At 40.2% G+C, this 18,254-nt stretch overlaps 3 protein-coding genes and 2 long non-coding RNA genes across 7 annotated transcripts in view; 3 read left to right on the top strand and 2 right to left on the bottom strand.

The window, feature by feature from the left end:
• The window catches only part of WWC2 (WW and C2 domain containing 2), a 103,391-nt gene extending 101,439 nt beyond the window's left edge, over positions 1-1,952 (top strand). Inside the window, exon 23 of the mRNA XM_072863482.1 lies at positions 1,405-1,952. Coding sequence (XP_072719583.1) covers positions 1,405-1,471 — 67 coding nt within the window. The 3' untranslated portion in view covers positions 1,472-1,952. The remainder of the gene's footprint in view (positions 1-1,404) is intronic.
• A 7-nt stretch (positions 1,953-1,959) lies between these two features.
• Positions 1,960-18,254, top strand: part of LOC140652567 (uncharacterized) — a 28,674-nt gene continuing 12,379 nt past the window's right edge. For 2 of the 3 annotated variants that reach the window (XR_012042850.1, XR_012042849.1), the window contains exons 1-2: positions 1,960-2,959; positions 6,098-6,249. This is a non-coding gene — a long non-coding RNA (uncharacterized lncRNA). Of the gene's footprint in view, positions 2,960-6,097; positions 6,250-8,636; positions 9,693-18,254 lie in introns of those variants that run through there. The other variant, XR_012042851.1, reaches the window with a different exon arrangement.
• Positions 5,025-5,681, bottom strand: LOC140652210 (claudin-22-like). Its single transcript, XM_072862666.1, has one exon. The coding sequence runs from the start codon at positions 5,679-5,681 to the stop codon at positions 5,025-5,027; it is 657 nt and encodes a 218-aa protein (XP_072718767.1).
• On the bottom strand, positions 6,960-7,613 carry LOC140652563 (claudin-22-like). The gene has a single exon (XM_072863483.1). The coding sequence runs from the start codon at positions 7,611-7,613 to the stop codon at positions 6,960-6,962; it is 654 nt and encodes a 217-aa protein (XP_072719584.1).
• On the top strand, positions 9,777-16,765 carry LOC140652568 (uncharacterized). Its single transcript, XR_012042852.1, has 4 exons — positions 9,777-10,449; positions 10,572-10,735; positions 10,821-11,001; positions 16,500-16,765. It is a non-coding gene; the product is annotated as an uncharacterized lncRNA (long non-coding RNA).

Here is an 18,254-nt window from a genome sequence, read left to right as displayed (position 1 = left end):
AAATTCCTAAAAGGCTGGACAGTAAGTGGCAAGCTAGCAGCCCGAAGGCCACAATTCTATATAAAAATAAATATAAAACTGTTGACTGAATAATACAATGCTTAGTCTTCCACATAGAAGCAGTACTGCAAGCTAACTTAATCTGTTTTGTGACTAACAGGTTTTTAAAGTTTGATTTCTGAATTCCTGTATAGGAAATTTAAGTTAGCTGCTAATACGTGTGAGGATTTTTTTCCTTTTTTAACCCAGTCTGTTGTGAGCAGTTTGAGAAGCCCATAAGCAAATAGGGGCTTGTGAGGCACACTTTGCAAATCACAACTGTAAGCGATGCAGAATCAAAGCAAGAGAGAAAGGAAAGGGGTTCCTCAGCAAAGAAGCGTCACAGCTGAGCTGTTTATCTTCAGTATGAAATTCACAGCATCTTCAAACAGTTTTCACTTTCTGCGCAAGGCTTGAGAAAGAGTTTTGATCGGTGCTGGTCATTTATCGGTCATCACAGACTGCTGCACAAATTTACAGGAACACGTAATAGTGCTCAAGACATCATTCCCCTGCAAGAAGGGTATCGTAAGGCTCCATTCTCCTTTATCTCCTAATCATCACATAATTAGGCAAGGAATTCAGTTTACATAGTTGATTTTGCTCTGAGCTACTGTTTCTGATGGGAACTCAAGCTTTGCCGGTGGAAAACATGGTTTAGTCTACTAGACAAATAGTTACCTCCTAAGGCTGAATTGTACTCACCCTGCTAGGTGGACTTGTTACAGTCCTGTGGCCTCAAAAACTAATCACACAAAGGCATTTTTGAAGCTCTCAAGAAGAATGACTCTTCTGAGCTTTAATTTTTAAGCCCCCAATACTCATCATCTGCTTTCTAGGCTGCTGGCAGACAAGCTTGTGTAAACTTGTTATGCTTCAGTAATCTCTCAGTTCATAGGAGACAGATATGGTAACAGCACAAGGGAAGCAACAAGAGAATGGGTTGACAATTCTGCTTCTCTGAGTCTTGCCCAGACTCAATCCCCCCCGCCTTTTCCCAAGTCAGGATAAAATGGTTTATTTTGCCTTTATATCCCTCCACTGAAATATCTTCATAGGAAATTCAGTGACCAGATCAATATTTCAGTCTCATCATTGGACTTATTAATGAAATATTGATTTCTTTTCCCTTTTTCAAAACTGGAGCTGCTTTTTACGTAACTCTGCCTAAGAAGGGAATTATATCAGAATGCTCTGGCAACCACATTTGTTGTAAATGAATTCACTGTGTATTTTCCTCACTGTATATTTTCCAAGCCTGTATTTTCAAGAACTATGCTGTAACATTAGCAACTGTACAGCAGATGACATTGGAGTCATGCCATAAATAGTAAAATAATAACTTGTTTTCTTTTCTAATTTCAGGGAGAAGATAGCATACTTCACAAGAGCAAAGATCAGTATACCAGCCCTTCCAGCTGACGATGTATAATTATGCATTTTCATTGAAGTGTTTTTCCACTTGCTCATCTCTTTTCAGATGAACTTTGTAGTTCCAGTGACCTGCTTTTAAAGATCTTCTATTTTACATTCACTATTGATATGTTTATTTGTAAAATATAGTGAATTGAAGTGTTGTGTGCTTAAAAAATGGCAAAAAACCCCAACAACCGGAAAACCAAAGTAGATTAATTTTGGTATACTGATGCTGATTTTGTACAGTTTGTATGTATTGCATGTGTTTTTATTTTGTAAAGATGGAACAAAGGAACAAAGGCAGTACTAAGCATGTATCCTGTTGAACCGCACTGTGTTGAGAAATATTACGTTCAACAAGATTGTTTATCTTTTCACTATTTTCATGTGAGCAGACTGTGAAGATGGCTGTTTTGCCATGCAATATTTTTGTACAAGAGTGTGACTTTTATAGTTTAAAGTTAACCACAAGCGTAAGCTCCTTTCCAAAACATCAAGGCTGCTAATCAGATTCATCACCCACATTAGAATTTTGTTTCTGAAAACAAATTTCTTCTGGTTTTGTTTTTTAATACTTTGTAGGAAGAGACAGACTTCAGAGTTTAGTTTTGTGAATGTACAGTACTTTAACCTGCACTAAAAGGTTTCTTGCGTCTGCGGGAGAGTGAGAAAGGCAAGGCAGACAAGTAACCCTAAAAACTTATTATGAGACTACCAAAAGGGGCAGCTGCTTTCTGAACTGGAAGCTGATCAAATTCATAATACCAACATTGAAATCAGAATAGTTATATCCACTGTACACTTAAAGATGAGAGTTTCTCTATGTTAATCTTTTGTCCTAGAGGCTATCTTATTGCCAGCTAGGAATACATAAAAGTGTTTGTTAGGTTTACAAACATGAAGATGTTTTCATTAAAGTATTAGTATATGACAGATTTTTCTCCTGGTACAAACTCAAATATCAGAATTCTTGTTGGTAAGGTAAACCCTTTCTGAAAAAGAAAACTTCCTGACTAGAAGCCTTCACATATTTCAGTACAATAAATAACATTTTTAAAAATACACTATTGACCCTGTATGCAGCTGAGGGTGCACAGGTTTAATAAATAGACGTGAATGGCATGTTTCAAATTTGTCTTAGATGAAGCAGTCTGCTAGGAAGAAGCATCAACTTGGATTCATCCTGTAAGAAATCCAGAACACTTGATGTAGGTGTTTAAGCAGCCCTGTCTTGGTAAAGCAGTCGGGGTCCTGTCTTCTGTGGGTACTGTGTAAGTAGGTGGACATTGCGGCTAAAAGAATTATTTCATTTTCTACTTAATATGTTGCACTCGGATGTATTCAATTCACTGGCTAACACTTTCTTCCCCAAACAGGAAGGCATATATGCATGGACTTCATCTTTCAAAAAGGCTATAATTACTTGGTGAGAAAATGGAAGCAAATATAACCACACTATGGTAGCAGCTGTCTCAAATTCAAAGTGACAATTCTGTGATGAGAGGTCAGTGTAACACCCAAGGGTTTTCTTATGCACAAATACATCAGTTCACTTAAATGTATAGCCAAACATGCTATTTTGGGCAAGATATGACTGATTGAACATCCTTTATGAATGCCCCATTTGTTTTTTGTTTCTTGGGGTTGAGATAACATTCATGTTTGGAAGGTCAATTTTAAAAAAACAAATCTGGAATTATTTAATGTAGAGGTGAAATGAAGGTTGACAGTTTCAACTTCTCAATTTTGATTATATAAGTTGTTTGTAGAATGATGTTTAGAGGTGTACTTTATGATTTTTCTTTTATTTATTTACAGTCTTATTTATGTTCTGTTTAATATAGTTCAGTTCTGGCCATAAAAATATTTGGCATTAAGGATGCTATCGTGAAAACTATTTAGAGCTGTCTAAATTCTTGCCAGATTAGCTGTTTCTCCTCACGTGTTTGAGTAATTTTCAATAAAAGTATTATCATCTGATTTGTAAGCATGAGGTGAGGTCAAAATTAAAGTATTACTGGCTTTAGCTTGCAAAACTCATTTAAAAATGAAAGACTTAAACATATTCATGCTCCTCATTTTCCAAACTGGTAAAGTTGAACATATTTATAGGCAGCTTTTAACAATTCTGGATTTGGAGTTTTGGGGTTTTTTTACTAATTCAGATTACTCACACTTGAAACACTCAATAGAATAAGCTAAAATAATACATACAAATAAACTCCCATCAGTTTAAAATTATAAATATTACTCTTGAAGTGGAATTTACTCTGCACAGCAGGGTATAACGAATGTAGTTAGTTCTATTTTGAGGTACCAATGTCACTGCAATTGCATATATCAGAATCTAAATATTACTGGTACAAGAATATTTAGCCAAATGAGCAAAGTTTAGCAGAAATGGTAATAGAACACAAATCAAATTTTAAGATTTTTTTTTTTTTTTACTATTGCTATGTTTATACTGTATTAAATATCAAATGCTCAGGACTGAACTAAATATTTAATCAGGTTATATTCTGAATGTGTTTCTGTTCTAATTCTGTCTGTAAGAGTATGGAAATACATCACATAGATTAACTTGTCTCTGCACTTTCCATGTGTTTCAGTGATTGGAAAATACATTTTTTAACAAAGCTCTTTTCCAGACCAGTGTTTTATTTAATTATTTTATTGCTGTTCTGTGCCTTTATATGCTCTTTGCAGAAACAGATGGCTGCGACAGCTTTGTCAATGTAAAATAATTGCAATTTATAGAAAGTTCACATCAATCACTGACAAGTCTTAGGATAAGTTGTATAGAAAGCGATTCATATACTCAAAGTTAGTTCTTTATATTCATTAAGTAAAAACTGCAATAGCAATGAACACAGTCAGCTCTGCACCGGACAACATCTCATCATTATTCAGAAATACTGGCTTTCCTTAGAGAGAGAGATTGTGCAGGGGATACATTCAGCCGTATATTCACACACACACGATGGAGAATCTTGTTCTCAGACAAAGTGTCATGTAATACACTTAGTTTACACTAGTGTAAGTGATATAGGTCCAGGGAACTTCATTCAAGGTTGTACTGTATTAGGTTTTTGTAATGCATGTTGAACTGGCACTACAAACTGTTTCAGTACTTAAACTAATATTATTTTTGTAAAAAAGACATTGTTTAAAGCAGCCCCAATAGGAGTTCTGCCATTTAAAAGATGGTCAACTCTCCATGCATGCCTAGAGATTAAAAATTTTATACTCACTTATCCTAAAAAAACCAACCAAACAAACAAAACAAAAACCAAAACAAGAAAAACCACAAAACAACAAAAAACCCGCCACAACTACAAAAACAAAATCTGCAATTGATCAGATTTTGGAGAAATACAGTGGTGACTCAGATCATCTCCACAGCTTGTCAATTAAAGTAATTAAAATTGAAGGTAAGTAGTCATTAAAGGAACTACTTAGTAAGAAACAATCCCTCCCCCCAATCTTGTAAACAGTAACCTGTCTGTTCAGCAGACCTTTCTTACTGTAATGCAAGAGTGAGAAACCCAAAAACCTGATATCTACCCTTTTTAAAGTCTTCTGTTTCCAATTTCCAGATGTTGATGGGTGTCTTGCATATCTGCCATTGCATACTGCTCTGGTAATTGATGGTCAGATGATAAACAGCTTGTGAAGACGAGTAGAGATCCTCCTAGAATTGTAAAAAATCCACCAAACCAACCACTGAACAGTGCATCCCCTATTTCCCATCTGGGCACAATCTCTGGGATGTCTTCATCCCAAAATTCCTGGATTATTGTATGGGCAACCCAAGAAACAGGGACTAAGGCCAGAACTCCAGACATCCACAGGAGTATTCCTCCAAGTAGTAACAGCTGTTTCTTTAGCTTCTGCTCTGTATCCTCCATCCTTAGGCAGTCCAAACCAAGACCAGAGATCACGAGGCTCAGCAGTCCTAGTCCATTTGATGTAGATACTAAAATCCTGGAAATCTTGAATTCTAGAGGCAAAGCTAGGAAAGAATCAAAATTTTTACACTGTGTTCCTCCTACGTCTTGGACTATACAGGTTTGCCAGAGTCCCATGGTCCAAAGCTCCAGAACGTTTAAGTCTAAGTTGAGATTTTTCCAGTCTGGTAAATAGTTACAGGTACCAGTTAAAATCCATCCTAGTACAGACAACACAAATCCAACTAACTGTAGCCTGTGTCTGTGGACCAAGTTCATTTTTAGCAGTCACAGAAGCGCCTAACTGCTTGCTTTTGCGGACACTGTTCTGCTCAATTTTTTTGTCATACTGAACGTGAGCAAAAGTTAAAGCAATGCTGTATAAAGCATGAAATACTCCTCCCCTCCTGCTGTGTGTAGTGTTTGTGGGATTGAGATGTAGTGTGGTAAACCAGTAGCTGAAGGGTGTGGCCACAGCTGGGCTCACCTTTCATTAGTTTTGGTTTTGTGTTGTGGGGTTTTTTTTTGGTTTGTTTTTGTTTGTTTGTTTTGTTGGGTTTTTTTTTTTAAGAAAAGCATATACTTCGCTTTCCATCAATCTGCTACAGCATTACAGCAGGTCTGCTAGTTTTGGCATCTCACAGTTTGTTTTTAATTTAAGTTGTAATGCCACATTGATACACTTCTACTTACAGAAAATGAAGCTGTCTGCTTTGTGGCCAGTTAAATATCATTTGCTTAAAGTCAAAGGTTACACGTTGAGAACAACATGTTGCTGTAAGTGAATGGAGCTTAAGGAGCCTTTGATAGGATGCATCATGCCTCAATACCTGTATCAGAAGATATTGTGAGTATTTTTTAAAGCAGCATTTCTCAGCCTGGTTTTGGTGCACAAAGTATGCAGGTGCAAGAAACGCTTTGAATAACTTGTATGGGCAGCTTAACATGCTAGACTGGGAAAACACAACTTACCAGGTACAAAGCACCCGCCCTGTAACACCCCATGCACAAAACGAAATCTGCAAGGCTTGCTAGAGTTTCAGAAATCTACAGTTTTCTTAGCATAACAATTGCCAAGTACACAGACAAACAATTTGATGCAATGCGTGTATTTAGACTGTTTAGGATGTGAAAGCTCTCAAGTTTGTACGTCACTGTGTTAGGCGAGTGGAAAAATTGCAACAGGGAATCAAGCTTTGAGGCTCCTTTAATTTGATACATATGAAAAGGAAGCATATTTTGGTTAAAAGCCAAGCTGTAAGGGAACATGCATATTCATTTTCAGGATTTTACAGTGCAGTTGAGAAAGCAAAAGCACCTTTTCTGCGCAGTCTATGAAAACCTCAGCATTCTGCTGTGAAACAAAGTTTTAAACAGTTCTGCAGGTGAGAAAACACACCACCTTCCAATAGCAGTTACGGGGAAAACAGACATAAGTTTAGGAAGTCAGCAAGGTAACAAAGACTCCTTTGAATTACTACTGGAACAAGCTTCTGGCTTGCACTAGGGTTTGAAAAAGATAGGGCAGTCTTTCTGTACTACTTAAAACCTTCCATTTTAAGGCCTAGTTTCAGTTTCCAAGTGTTGACACTGATGTTGCTGTTCTGCTACTGCGTAATGGACCGACGATGGATGGACTTCAGTTGAACAGATTGTGCAATTAAGTAGGGATCCTCCTAATATAAGACAAAATCCAGCAAGCCAGCCAACAAATAACGCTTCCCCAAAATCCCACCTGGGAACAATATCTGGTATATTCTCATCCCAAAATTCCTGGACTGTGGAATGGGCAACCCAAGAAACTGGGACAATAGCTGTAATCCCCGATATCCAGAAGAGCATTCCTCCAGACAGCAACAGCCGTTTCTTTTGTTCCTGTTGTCTTTCACCAATTTTCAAACAGTCCAACCCAAATCCCGAGAGCAAGAGGCCCAAAAGCCCTGATCCGTTGGAAAAAAACATCAAAATCCTAGAAATCCTGAGCTCTGGAGGCAAAGCCAGGAAAGAATCGAAGTCCTTGCACTGCATTCCCCCTTCTTCCTGGACAACACAAGCTTGCCAGAGTCCCATGGTCCAGATCTCCAGTTCATTCAGTTCCAAGTTAAGATTTTTCCACTGAGGTAAATAGGTCGTGAGACAGGATAGGACCCATCCCAACAGAGAGAACAGTATGCCACTTAATTGCATCACTAGTCGATAGACCAAGGCCATGGTGAGAGCTGAGTCCTAAAAGCCTGAGGAGGAAGGTCTCCCCAGCAGTTCTGTAACAACTGCTACCTTGAGGGATGGTGGAAGCTATGATGAGTTTAGTGCTCTGCTGCCCCAAATATAAGCCCTTGCTATTAACCCTTTGTAGGCTCTGAAACCCTTTTTTGTTCCTCACGAATATAAAGTTTCACATAAAGGACGAAGGACTTCACTAAACCACGAGTTAGGCTTTCCGATAAGGATTTGATCTGTTACCTTCCAATTTGCTTGGTAAAATTATATCCCAATGCCTGATGATTACAAGCCTGAGGATGAACAAAGAGGGCTCTATGACCCCTCACCCTAAAACACAACAGAAATCTTTGTGCTTCAATACGGATTAATTAGATTTTAAGTGGTGATAAAAAGTCAGCTCTGTGTGCAACAGGACTTCATTGTAATCGCTAAATTTGAGATTTCAGGGATGTAAATCAAGGCCTTGTAAAGAAAGGTAGACTGTTTGCCTATAATCTTTATTCTTAGACTTCCTCAACATACATAATGGCTTATCTTCCACTGCCCTGTTTTATGTCCCCAGCACTGTAAAAGATGCTTTGTAAAAGATCCTTACGTTTCACATTTTCTACATTCATTTCTTTTAAAATGGGCTTTGTTTTGACTGACTCTTAAGAGGAAAAGGAGACGGGTATGGTGAAAGTACCGTAGAAAATGAAATCCTAGACATCCCTCCACCATAATGAACCCAGGCAGATCATCAGCCAGCGTAAACTTTACCTGCCCCAGGACTTCAGCAACACCACGGTAGCAGCTTACACCAGCTCAGTGTCCCCTTTCCTAGAGCCCACGTCCCAGATGGCACAGAGAGTATACACTTAGTGTCTAACAACATTTGGCACTCAATGCTCCCAGGGCCAGGAATGCCTAGTACCTTTCTGATCAAAACAAGATACCATTATGCCATTACTCCATTAGGAAACCCTGCTTTTTTCCTGCTCTCACGTCAGCTACGCTTGTGCTTGCCTACAGGGTCAGCAAGGAGAACATGTCTGCTATTTGCCTCCGCGGATGTAACAGCACAGCCTGTATGGGAGGGAGCTGAGCAGTGTGAACTCATGCACACGTGTCCGACCCAGAGGTGTTTCCCACTCTTTCTTGACTTCATTTCCTAGATGCGATAATGTACTCATCTGCATATTTTAATTCTCAGTTGCTCAAAATGGGTTATCATGTGATGGAAAAACATAACACTGAAGTTTTCCAAAATCCTGAAGGGTATCATTAAGAAATCTCACTGTGAGAGGATCTTTTCTTCTTCATTTCTGTATTGAGTCTTAATTTCTAACCCTTGTGTTTTTCCTGTCACAAGCTGTGAAGAGCCAACACAAGGAATGATGTTGTTTCCCTTTTGCTTGTGTACCAACCCAGTCCAACGGCTTACACTTGGTCAAAAAATTACCACGCACAAAAGCAGGAATCACCATGGGTATTACTGACAACACTGGGAACAAACTGATGCAAGCAAGGCTCTAACTTTGGCCGTCCAGTAGGAAAAATAAGGAGAAAAAAGACCAACCCTGCATTCATTCAAACTCCAGACTGTATTTTCAGATTTGGCAGTGTCGTTTCTCTCCCCTTTCTCTGTTCAGAGCAAGAATCCTAGTTCTGGAAATCATCACGAAATTCAACGAGAAACTCCATAATGCCATTTGAATAATTTTTCAGATAAACAGCTACACTTCAGGAGTGCTTCCACTCATTCAGGGGCTACATGCTTATTTGACTTTAAAATCGTGGTTACTGCCAGACTATTGCTGGAAGCCTGTTGTGCTTCTCTTGTCTGTGAACGTTTAACATTTTCTTCTCTGCTCTTAATTCCAACAGTCAATACAGTGTGAGAGCACAAGATCAGGCATGTGAAGTCCCTTCATCTTGCTAACGTTGACCACAGCTGGAGCAGTATGCCAGCCTTTAAATTTTAGCAATCAGAAGCATTCAGACTGATGCATCAGTAAGATCTGCCCATTAAGTTCTGCAACTTACTATTAACCATGCACTAACTTAGAGAAGCAAAGCTTCCTTATACTATCCTGTGCAAGATTATAAAAGAATCCTTGTTCTTCCAGCAGGGGGGGGGGGGAGAGGGGGGGAGACTTGCCTTGTCGCCAGGATAGTTATGAGGTCTGAAATGCCTTTACTTGGAGCTTACTGATCTTATGAAAAGCTCAGCAAACCCATAAACAAAAAAAGATCTTCCAGCTGAACTGCGATATGTAAATTCTTGGGTCAGTAACTGCCTTAGTCCTATCTCCCTTGTCATTCTTTCACGCTTTTCCTCCCTGCTGTTACGTCTTTCTTTCTCTCACATCTAAAAATGTCTCATTCCCAGAATAATTTTATTTTGGTAGACTTGTGCCTACACAGAAGGTAACATGTCAGAGTTACTGCAAAGCCTAAGGGCTAGAATTGGGCTCCCATCAGTTTCTGCCCTACCACTCAGGGTAATTTGAAACTTAAACCCAGGGTGCACTGTTGCGTTGCGATGACAAAAAACATCTGCCGACACCTGCAGAGCCTGAAACAGGAGGCCATCTCAAGGGGTTTCAGTGGAGATGGCCACTGCCCCCAGGCTGGCGGGGCAGGGAAGCTGCCTGCCAGGGACCTCCCCAGCCAGTGCCATGGGGCCCGCGCACAAGTGAGCTGCTCCAGGACAGCTCTGCCCATTCTCTGTCCCCTGCCCGCCTTGCCAGCCTCTGCAGCAAGGACTGTGCTTGTCTAGCACAAGCTTGTCGAGAAGAAAAGGAAGAGTGGGTACAGCCATCACTGACCAGGGTGCTTTCAGGTAAGGAAGGCAAGGATTAATTTAGAGGGGGTTTTGACTGGGTTTAGAGCATTTTTTAAATCCCCCCCCCCCCGACTTTAAAGCCTGATGTATGTAACATTCAGGGATACCATCCTACACAGGCATAAGGAGCTAGAATAATCTCAGCATATGAGGAACTGAGCTGCAGAGAAGAGAGAGAGACTTCTGGTCACTTTGCCAGTGCCTGCCTCATGCAGGAGCCAGCAGAGACCGTCCGGAGCATCAGCCTCCCGAAGCCAGGCACTTGCCACAGGCACACAGATTGGTACGTTACACTTGCTGCTGTTGCCATCTGGCTATTTCAGCAGCTGGTTCTGTGAGACGCTGAGGTTCCATACCTCTCATTACAGACAACGCCCGTGAAGAATATAGCACAGGTCATGGTCAGGTTCCTACCATTTCAGTAACCCTGTTTAAAGCGTTGGAGATCACATCATTCCTTCGAACTAACTCCAAGCATCATTTTGCAAAGTGATTTTGACTAGACTAAAGCAGAATGGGGGTGGTCAGCATGCATATCATTTTATGCAGGTAAGTGCATTAAAATTTTACTCCCCATAAAACCATTTCAGGCTGAATACAAGGATTCTGAATCTTATTGCAAGTAATACATATTTTCTTTAAAAGCTTTAGCCCTACGCTAACTCTTCTGGGAACCTCCATGGCCAGAGACAGATACACTAATACTTTACCTCCTGCAAAGAGTATTAGGGAATTGTTGTCTTTACACAGCTCTGCAGCCCACACAATTATTCAAATGTTTTATGTTCAGCATAAGCGGAAAGAAATACCAGGTGCAGCACTTTGGGAGCTGATTAGGCAATTTAATCTCACAAAAGCAGTCAGTGTATTATAAGAGACTGACTCTTTCCTATACTTTCAGTTCCTTCGTAAGGCATAAGCATGCTCATGTTGTGGGCTTGTTTATTCTCCTCCAGCGGTCCAAAAGTGTGCTCATCTGTGAAGTACAATTGTCCTCAATAATGCTCCCCAGACACTACCATAATTTTTGCTCATCTGAAGATAGTCATGGAGTTCCCTAAATATTTTTTGTCATTCATTTAAATATCTAGTATTTTCATGAATCATTCACAGGTGTCTCTTCTCTTTAGATTCCCATCTTATAGATACATATGCAAAAGATGGAAATAAGAGCCAGTGTATAGATTTTCTGTAACTGAATCTTAGTTACAGCCAGTGAAACATAGCTGCTGTCAGAAGCTGACAAGGTAGCGTCTTCAGCATCTTACAACAAGCGAGTTAATTCATTCAGCTTGGCAGTCTTTTGCTTTCCACCTTATTGCTTGAACTGGAAGTTGTGGGAGTTTGCATTTTCTTACCCAGCTAAGAACCCATTTCTCTGTGACGCTGGAGCATCTTTTGGTTTTGCATATCCAATGTGCCCTTCAGTGAAACCAATAGAAACATCAAGCAAAGAACACAACCCGTACTGCTAATCATAATGACTTAATCTAGTCTGCATTTAAGTGAACTTTGACAAAAATAATTCTTTGTATTGGTAGATCCTAAAGTTTCAGGGTGCTTCAGAGAGCATCACAGTAGAGAGAGGTTGACTTCTCCCCGAATAATTATCTGTGTGCCTCCAACCACTGAGAGTCATAAACTTTGCAACAGAGTGACAGCAGGTACATTCTGGCCTGCTAATGAAGTGGACTGATCTGAGTTTTATTTAATACTAAAGTTATTATGGTTCTTCTGTTCGATTTCCTCCTTGTTTCCCCCATTGAAATTACAGTACCAAGTTAGATGTGGCCTCATACAGAGCTGGAAGAGTAGATGTAGTGCTCACGTGAGAAGTCCAGTGAATCAAACTGACACAACATCCACAAATACTTCTTACTCCAGTGTATGAGTGGCACTGGTTGTTATACACCTGCTTGAAGCCTAGTGTGATCCACTAATAGCAGCAACCCTTAATTATGGATACTTAGAGGCCATTGCAAAAGCAGGGAGGAGAGGCAGTGTGGAGAGGGGTACACCGGTGATGAAAATAATTACAATTTCCATTTTGGAAGGGGAAAAGAGAGCAACTTTTGAATACACCCACAGAGTTAGCTCATGGTGTCATTACACTTTCATAAAATATCTAACTCAGTATTTAGTGGTGATGATTTATGAGACTGCATTATTTTCTGTATAGCATCTGAAGATAGTGCCCCTCAGTGAATGCTAGGACGCTGCTAGAGCAAAGAAGTCACAAAACAGCTGAATATTTTGTGGAGAAGTTACAGCAGAAGGGGACAGTCCAGCAGAGACAAAGCAAATCAGCACAAAGGCCATATCACCTCTTCTGATCCACCCTCCGACGCAGGCAGAGAACACCCCAGCAGTGCAGCCACTGCTGAGCATTTTGCACGGCTGGTGCACCAGGGCTGGCGTGCAGAGAGCAGGGCAGAGCTACAAAATGCGTGAGGGCAGCAGTGGGAGGTGAGGACTCAGTGAGCACGTGCCACCTCAGCACCTTCAGGAGAGCCAGGAAGGGGCTGCAGAACCTCCTCACATGGGAAAAAGGCACAGCCATCACTGGGCCTCTGAATAGGATCTTCCCTCCTCAAATGGGCGTATTCCCAGCTTTTCAGTATTGCAAGGACTGCCCAACCCTGCATACCTTCCCTCTTCAAACATTGGATGTAATTCATTAAGCAACTTTAACAAGAGCCTATTATGTATGCAAAAGAACTGTACTTCTGGGAGTGAAAGACCTTGCTAACAGTTTCACTTCTGCAAGATTAATCAAAAGCTTGAAATAAGACGTCATGTAGGATTAATGGCAGTTGGACAAGATCTAGAAGGGAAAGGCACTGAAAGAGTTAAGCACAGCAAGGTGAAACTGCCTATTTCTGCTTTAGGGACTTATTCAAAAAGGTTGAAATGAGAGAGGGTAGATTTGCCATCATTATACTGGAAGAATAAAGAATGCTTTAAGGCTCAATACTCAGCCTCTGCAGAAACTTTTCCATCACCATCCCACAATCCAGACTTCAAAGTGAGGGTTGACTGGGTTAGAAAATTAGCCTTATTCTTCAGGGAACTATTTTTGATGTACTGTCAATACAGGAGATTACTGTAAGTATGAAAACTCATGTCACTTGAGCAGTGATTGGAATGTGATTTCCTTGAATGATGGAAGTCCAAGAAATTAATTTCTGAGCTGTGAAATGTGTAGGCTTCTTTATCATTTTCCATCCTTTATTATGAGATTCTGGTTTAATAGAGTGTTACACATATATATTTCTATAATGCTCTTCATTTAACACCTGCAAACAATTATTATAATAAGCTTTCTCTCATTCCTTAAGACATGTTTCTTATTATCAGTAAACTTATGAGAAATTATTTGTAGTACCCAGCTGAACCTACACGGGGAATTGTTATTGCATGACAATAGGGATTACAAAGATAATATGGACTTGTTAACCATAAATTAGAAGACTGCACATACCTTTTAACATCAAGCTAGCCAGAGTGTGAAATGAGCCGTGAGAACTTCTGACAAGCGCAGGAAGTGAGGGGCACCTGTGGCGTTTTGCTCATCTGCCATAATTGAGATTTGCGGGGAAGGGAGAAAAGGAGCTGAACAAATTTATGGTAGTCATTTGAAATACGATTGTTCTTCAGATTCTAGTGGGTTAAACTGTTTTAGTGTTTTACCTTTTAAGGTGCAGGGAGCTAGGAGATGCAGAAAGGGAAGGTCTTTCCTAGCAAGCAACTGTTCTCTCTGATGTTGCAGATTTTTTGGCTACCAAAAAAAAAAGAGCAGCTTTTCTTCCCTCCCAGGATTTAACCAGGATTTAAATATCCCCCCCAACTGAAATCTAAGCAAGCTTATAGTTTAACGAGTTCATGACATCCTGTCATTAACAAATTAAACCATTAACATTTGTTGGTATTAGTTAAAACTTAGATATACACCTTACTGTCGTCTTCTGTCATATTCATCCCCACCCCTTCTCTCTGCTCCCTCTCACCTTCCCTACTTTGCATCAAAAAAGGTAAAAGGCCTCTATCTATTCAGGTTCCTTCAGGGGGGCAGTGAGGAGGGAGTCAAGTAGAGATGCCTATGGCTGCTCCTGAGGAAGGGTTGGGTGCAGGGAGGGAAGGAGGAACCACAGTTTCCTCCCTTCACTTTCCCCTCGCCCTCCCACCGATTGCGGCCACCCAGCAGCATCCCCAGATGTCAAATACTGCCTGCAGAGGTGAAAAGGATGATGCACAGAACACACTATCGCATCTAATGCATGATGTATTGCAAAATACGGTATCGCTGAGATGAGCGAGGCTGCAGGAGTTCTGATTAATTCTGCATCAGTAGATTGAGATAATGCCTGCTCATGTTCAGTATCAACCCAGAGAGAGACAACTGCTGAAGACTTCTAATATCGTGCCTCTGCAATAGTTATGTGATAGTTATTTCTGTTTTAACTAATTGAGGATGACTGCATATTAGAAAGGTACCAAGTATCTTCTGCAAAGTATCACACACTTTCTAAACACACTTGCATAGAGGTAAGGGCTACCTCCATACCATGGATTCAAACATTTAAACAGAGAATGCTTTATCCCAAATGAAAGACAGTGAGGAGGCTTAGATTCTGAGTGCATGAAAATAATTGTGAAGAGGATTACAATTTGTGTTTCCCAATATAAAGATAACCTGTGTTCACCTGAGCAGACATCTGCTTTGAATTCTTCGGTCAGTCTCAAGAGTGTACTTTTTCTTTTACATAGCACCCAGCAAGAGATACTGGGAAAGTGTCTATCCTGTAATACACTCAGGTCTTTGTATTATTTTGTACAAAATCCCATGTAGACAAAAGGTAGCAACTGCATGAGTTAAAGGAATGTATAAAGACAATACAGACATACACATTACTGAGCTTGGTATACATTTGCAAAGCTACATTCACTAATACAAGAATGGCAGTTCTAGGCCAGGCCAAGCCAAAAGTTTACCTAGCCCAGCAGGAATAAAATATAACAACATGGTAAGGATAGATTGACATTGTCCCCATCCTACAGTGTAAAGATCCCTGAGCCTGGACTTTAAGTTTACATCATCATGTTTAGTAGCCTTTGATGAACCTTTCCCCTATGAATTTGCCCGTACAGCACACACTTGCTGCATCCAAAGCACCTTACAACAACAACTTCCACAGTTTAATTTGCCTTGCATCATTTTATCCCCTGTAATTATAAACTCACTGCTAGATCATTTTATCTACTAGTCCCTAGTTCTTATGTGATGTTCACTATTCTTCCTAACTCACTGTGTCAAAACTATTCTTTTTGGTATATACCTCTAATATCCTTATGCAGAGGTCTTGTCCATGCTAAAAGATCCTAACTTATTATATATACAATTATCTCTAAACAGATGAAAGAGTGGTGATCTCTCTTGTGATCCTACCTTCCCACTGTCAGGGTTCAATGCAGCGTGCATGCTACCATTCCGTAAGAGAATTAATGTGAAAAAATAAACATCTCTTCTTTCACACCATTACCATCATGATTTTCATAGTTATGTTCCCATTCACCATATACTTTAAGACAAAAAAAAAAAAAAATTAAACTCTTTCCTGAAGTTGGAAATATTGTGAACAGCACCATCTTGTTGGTATATTGGTATCTGCATTTTGCCATTTTGGGAAAATAAGAACTCTAGCCCAAGAAATAAAATGGAAAAAAAAAAAAAAAAAGAATTATCTCTACAGTATTCTGCTTGAAATCTAGTATCTTCTACTGTAAGATATGATCTAAAAATGTTTGGTTTTTTATTTAATAGGAAGGATACACTCCCAAGGGGATGTACAAATGAGTTTCCTGTAATATTCTGCCAGATGCACAGATGGCATGAGATTAGGAAAGTGCTCCTGGCACCAAGTGCATGATGATTTTCATGAAGTACAGGTTCAGTGGTTGGGCGTAATGCATCAGTATTCATGTGAAAACCTTTTATGCTACATCATATTATCATGCTTTCTCTTTACCTAATTATCACTTCTCTGCAGGACAAAGATCACAGAATTTGCTGCTATTGTGGCAGAGGGAAAAAAGGGGCATTATATCCCTCAAGGAGTGCAAGTGAACTTCTCTATCTGACCTGTATGTGCAGTTACACGAACCATAACCCACAGGAACATCACTGACAGCAGGGTGCAGAAATATTTTTAACCTGGGGAGTTTCCCCACAAAGGTGGAATAAAGTTACATGTAGTTCCCATATAAATTGAAAGAAGCATTAAAAGTCATTTTTGTCTATCTTTTTCTTACAAGACAAAATAAAGCAAACCTAGACTACTAGACGGTTACTTAGCTTTTCTTTTGTCCTGATTTCAACTGGGATAGAGTTAATTTTCTTCCTAGTAGCTGGTATAGTGCTGTGTTTTGGATTTAGCATGAGACTAATGTTGATAACACACTGATGTTTGAGTTGTTGCTGAGCAGTGCTTACACTAGTCAAGGACTTTTCAGCTTCCCATGCTCTGCCAGGTGCACAAGAAGCTGGGAGGGGGCACAGCCAGGACAGCTGACCCAAACTGGCCAAAGGGATAGTCCATACCATATGATGTCATGCTCAGTATAGAAACTGGGGGGAGTTGGCCGGGGGGCAGCGATCGCTGCTCGGGGACTGGCTGGGCATCCGTCAGTGGGTGGTGAGTGGTTGCATCGCTTGTTTTTTTCCTGGGTTTTCTTCCTCTCTCACTCTCCTGTTGTTTTCCTTCTCATTACAAATTATTATTATTATTTTGTTCCAATTATTAAACTGTTCTTATCCCAACCCACAAGTTTTCTTACTTTTGCTCTTCCGATTCTCTCCCCTATCCCACCGGGGGGAGGGTGAGCGAGCGGCTGCATGCTGCTTAATTGCCGACTAGGGCTAAACCACAACATCTTTAAAAATCTCTGCTGATAGAAAAAAAGCACAGCATTCCTAAGCAACCTGTTCTAATGAAGCACTGGAATACAGATCATATTTCCTAAGGCCATGTTCTTGTTCTCCCCTTTTGTCCTCCTTCCTTAAGCAATAGCACCTAGTGGTTAATGTCACAGAGATGGGCATTGTCTGCTCTCTTACAAACAACATTCCTCTTGTTGCAGTCCCTAAAAGGAAGTAGCTTTTTGTTGTTGTTGATGATGATGCCATCATTAAATCACATTCAGTTTATGATTTGCTATAATTTTGAATTCTGGTATGATGTTTGTGTTCCTTGCCGCACACACACACGCATTCTGCCTTCTGATGATGTTGAGAGGACAAGGACCTTTCCCTGGCACATGTATGGAAGAAGATGGGGGCTGACAACCATTCCCCTTCCTCTACTCCCTCCTAGATATGGTAGAGAATGTGCAGGTATCCCTCCATGTAGCCCTGGCAGAAAAGCCTTTGTCTCTCACCTCTGCAAGTGGTTTGCTTTCAGAAATATTTGATCGCTGAGCTCCCTGCTGAACTCTTACTACATCTCCACAAATGCAAGAGAGAGGCAGCCTGTTTCAGATTTCCAGATCCAAATCAAACTATGTCCAAATTGTGAAAGGCTGGAAGTGGGGTGGCTTGAGGAAAGGGAAGGGAAAGGATATAGCTTGGGAACATCGTGTTAAAGATTTGGAGCTCAGTTCCTAAATACTGTGCCCACATGAGGCATAGTGCGTATCAGAAGAAAACGTGAGTCAGTATGTAGGTTTGGCACTTTCTCCCTCTTAATTACAGAGCAGTCACATCTCTTGGATTGTTCTCTAGGGCACAGAAAACACTAGTGTGCTCA

The sequence above is a fragment of the Ciconia boyciana genome, chromosome 5 (genome assembly GCF_034638445.1).
Source record: "Ciconia boyciana chromosome 5, ASM3463844v1, whole genome shotgun sequence".
NCBI lineage: Eukaryota > Metazoa > Chordata > Aves > Ciconiiformes > Ciconiidae > Ciconia > Ciconia boyciana.
Note: the sequence above shows the minus strand (reverse complement) of the source record. Positions and strands in the feature narration are given on the sequence as shown.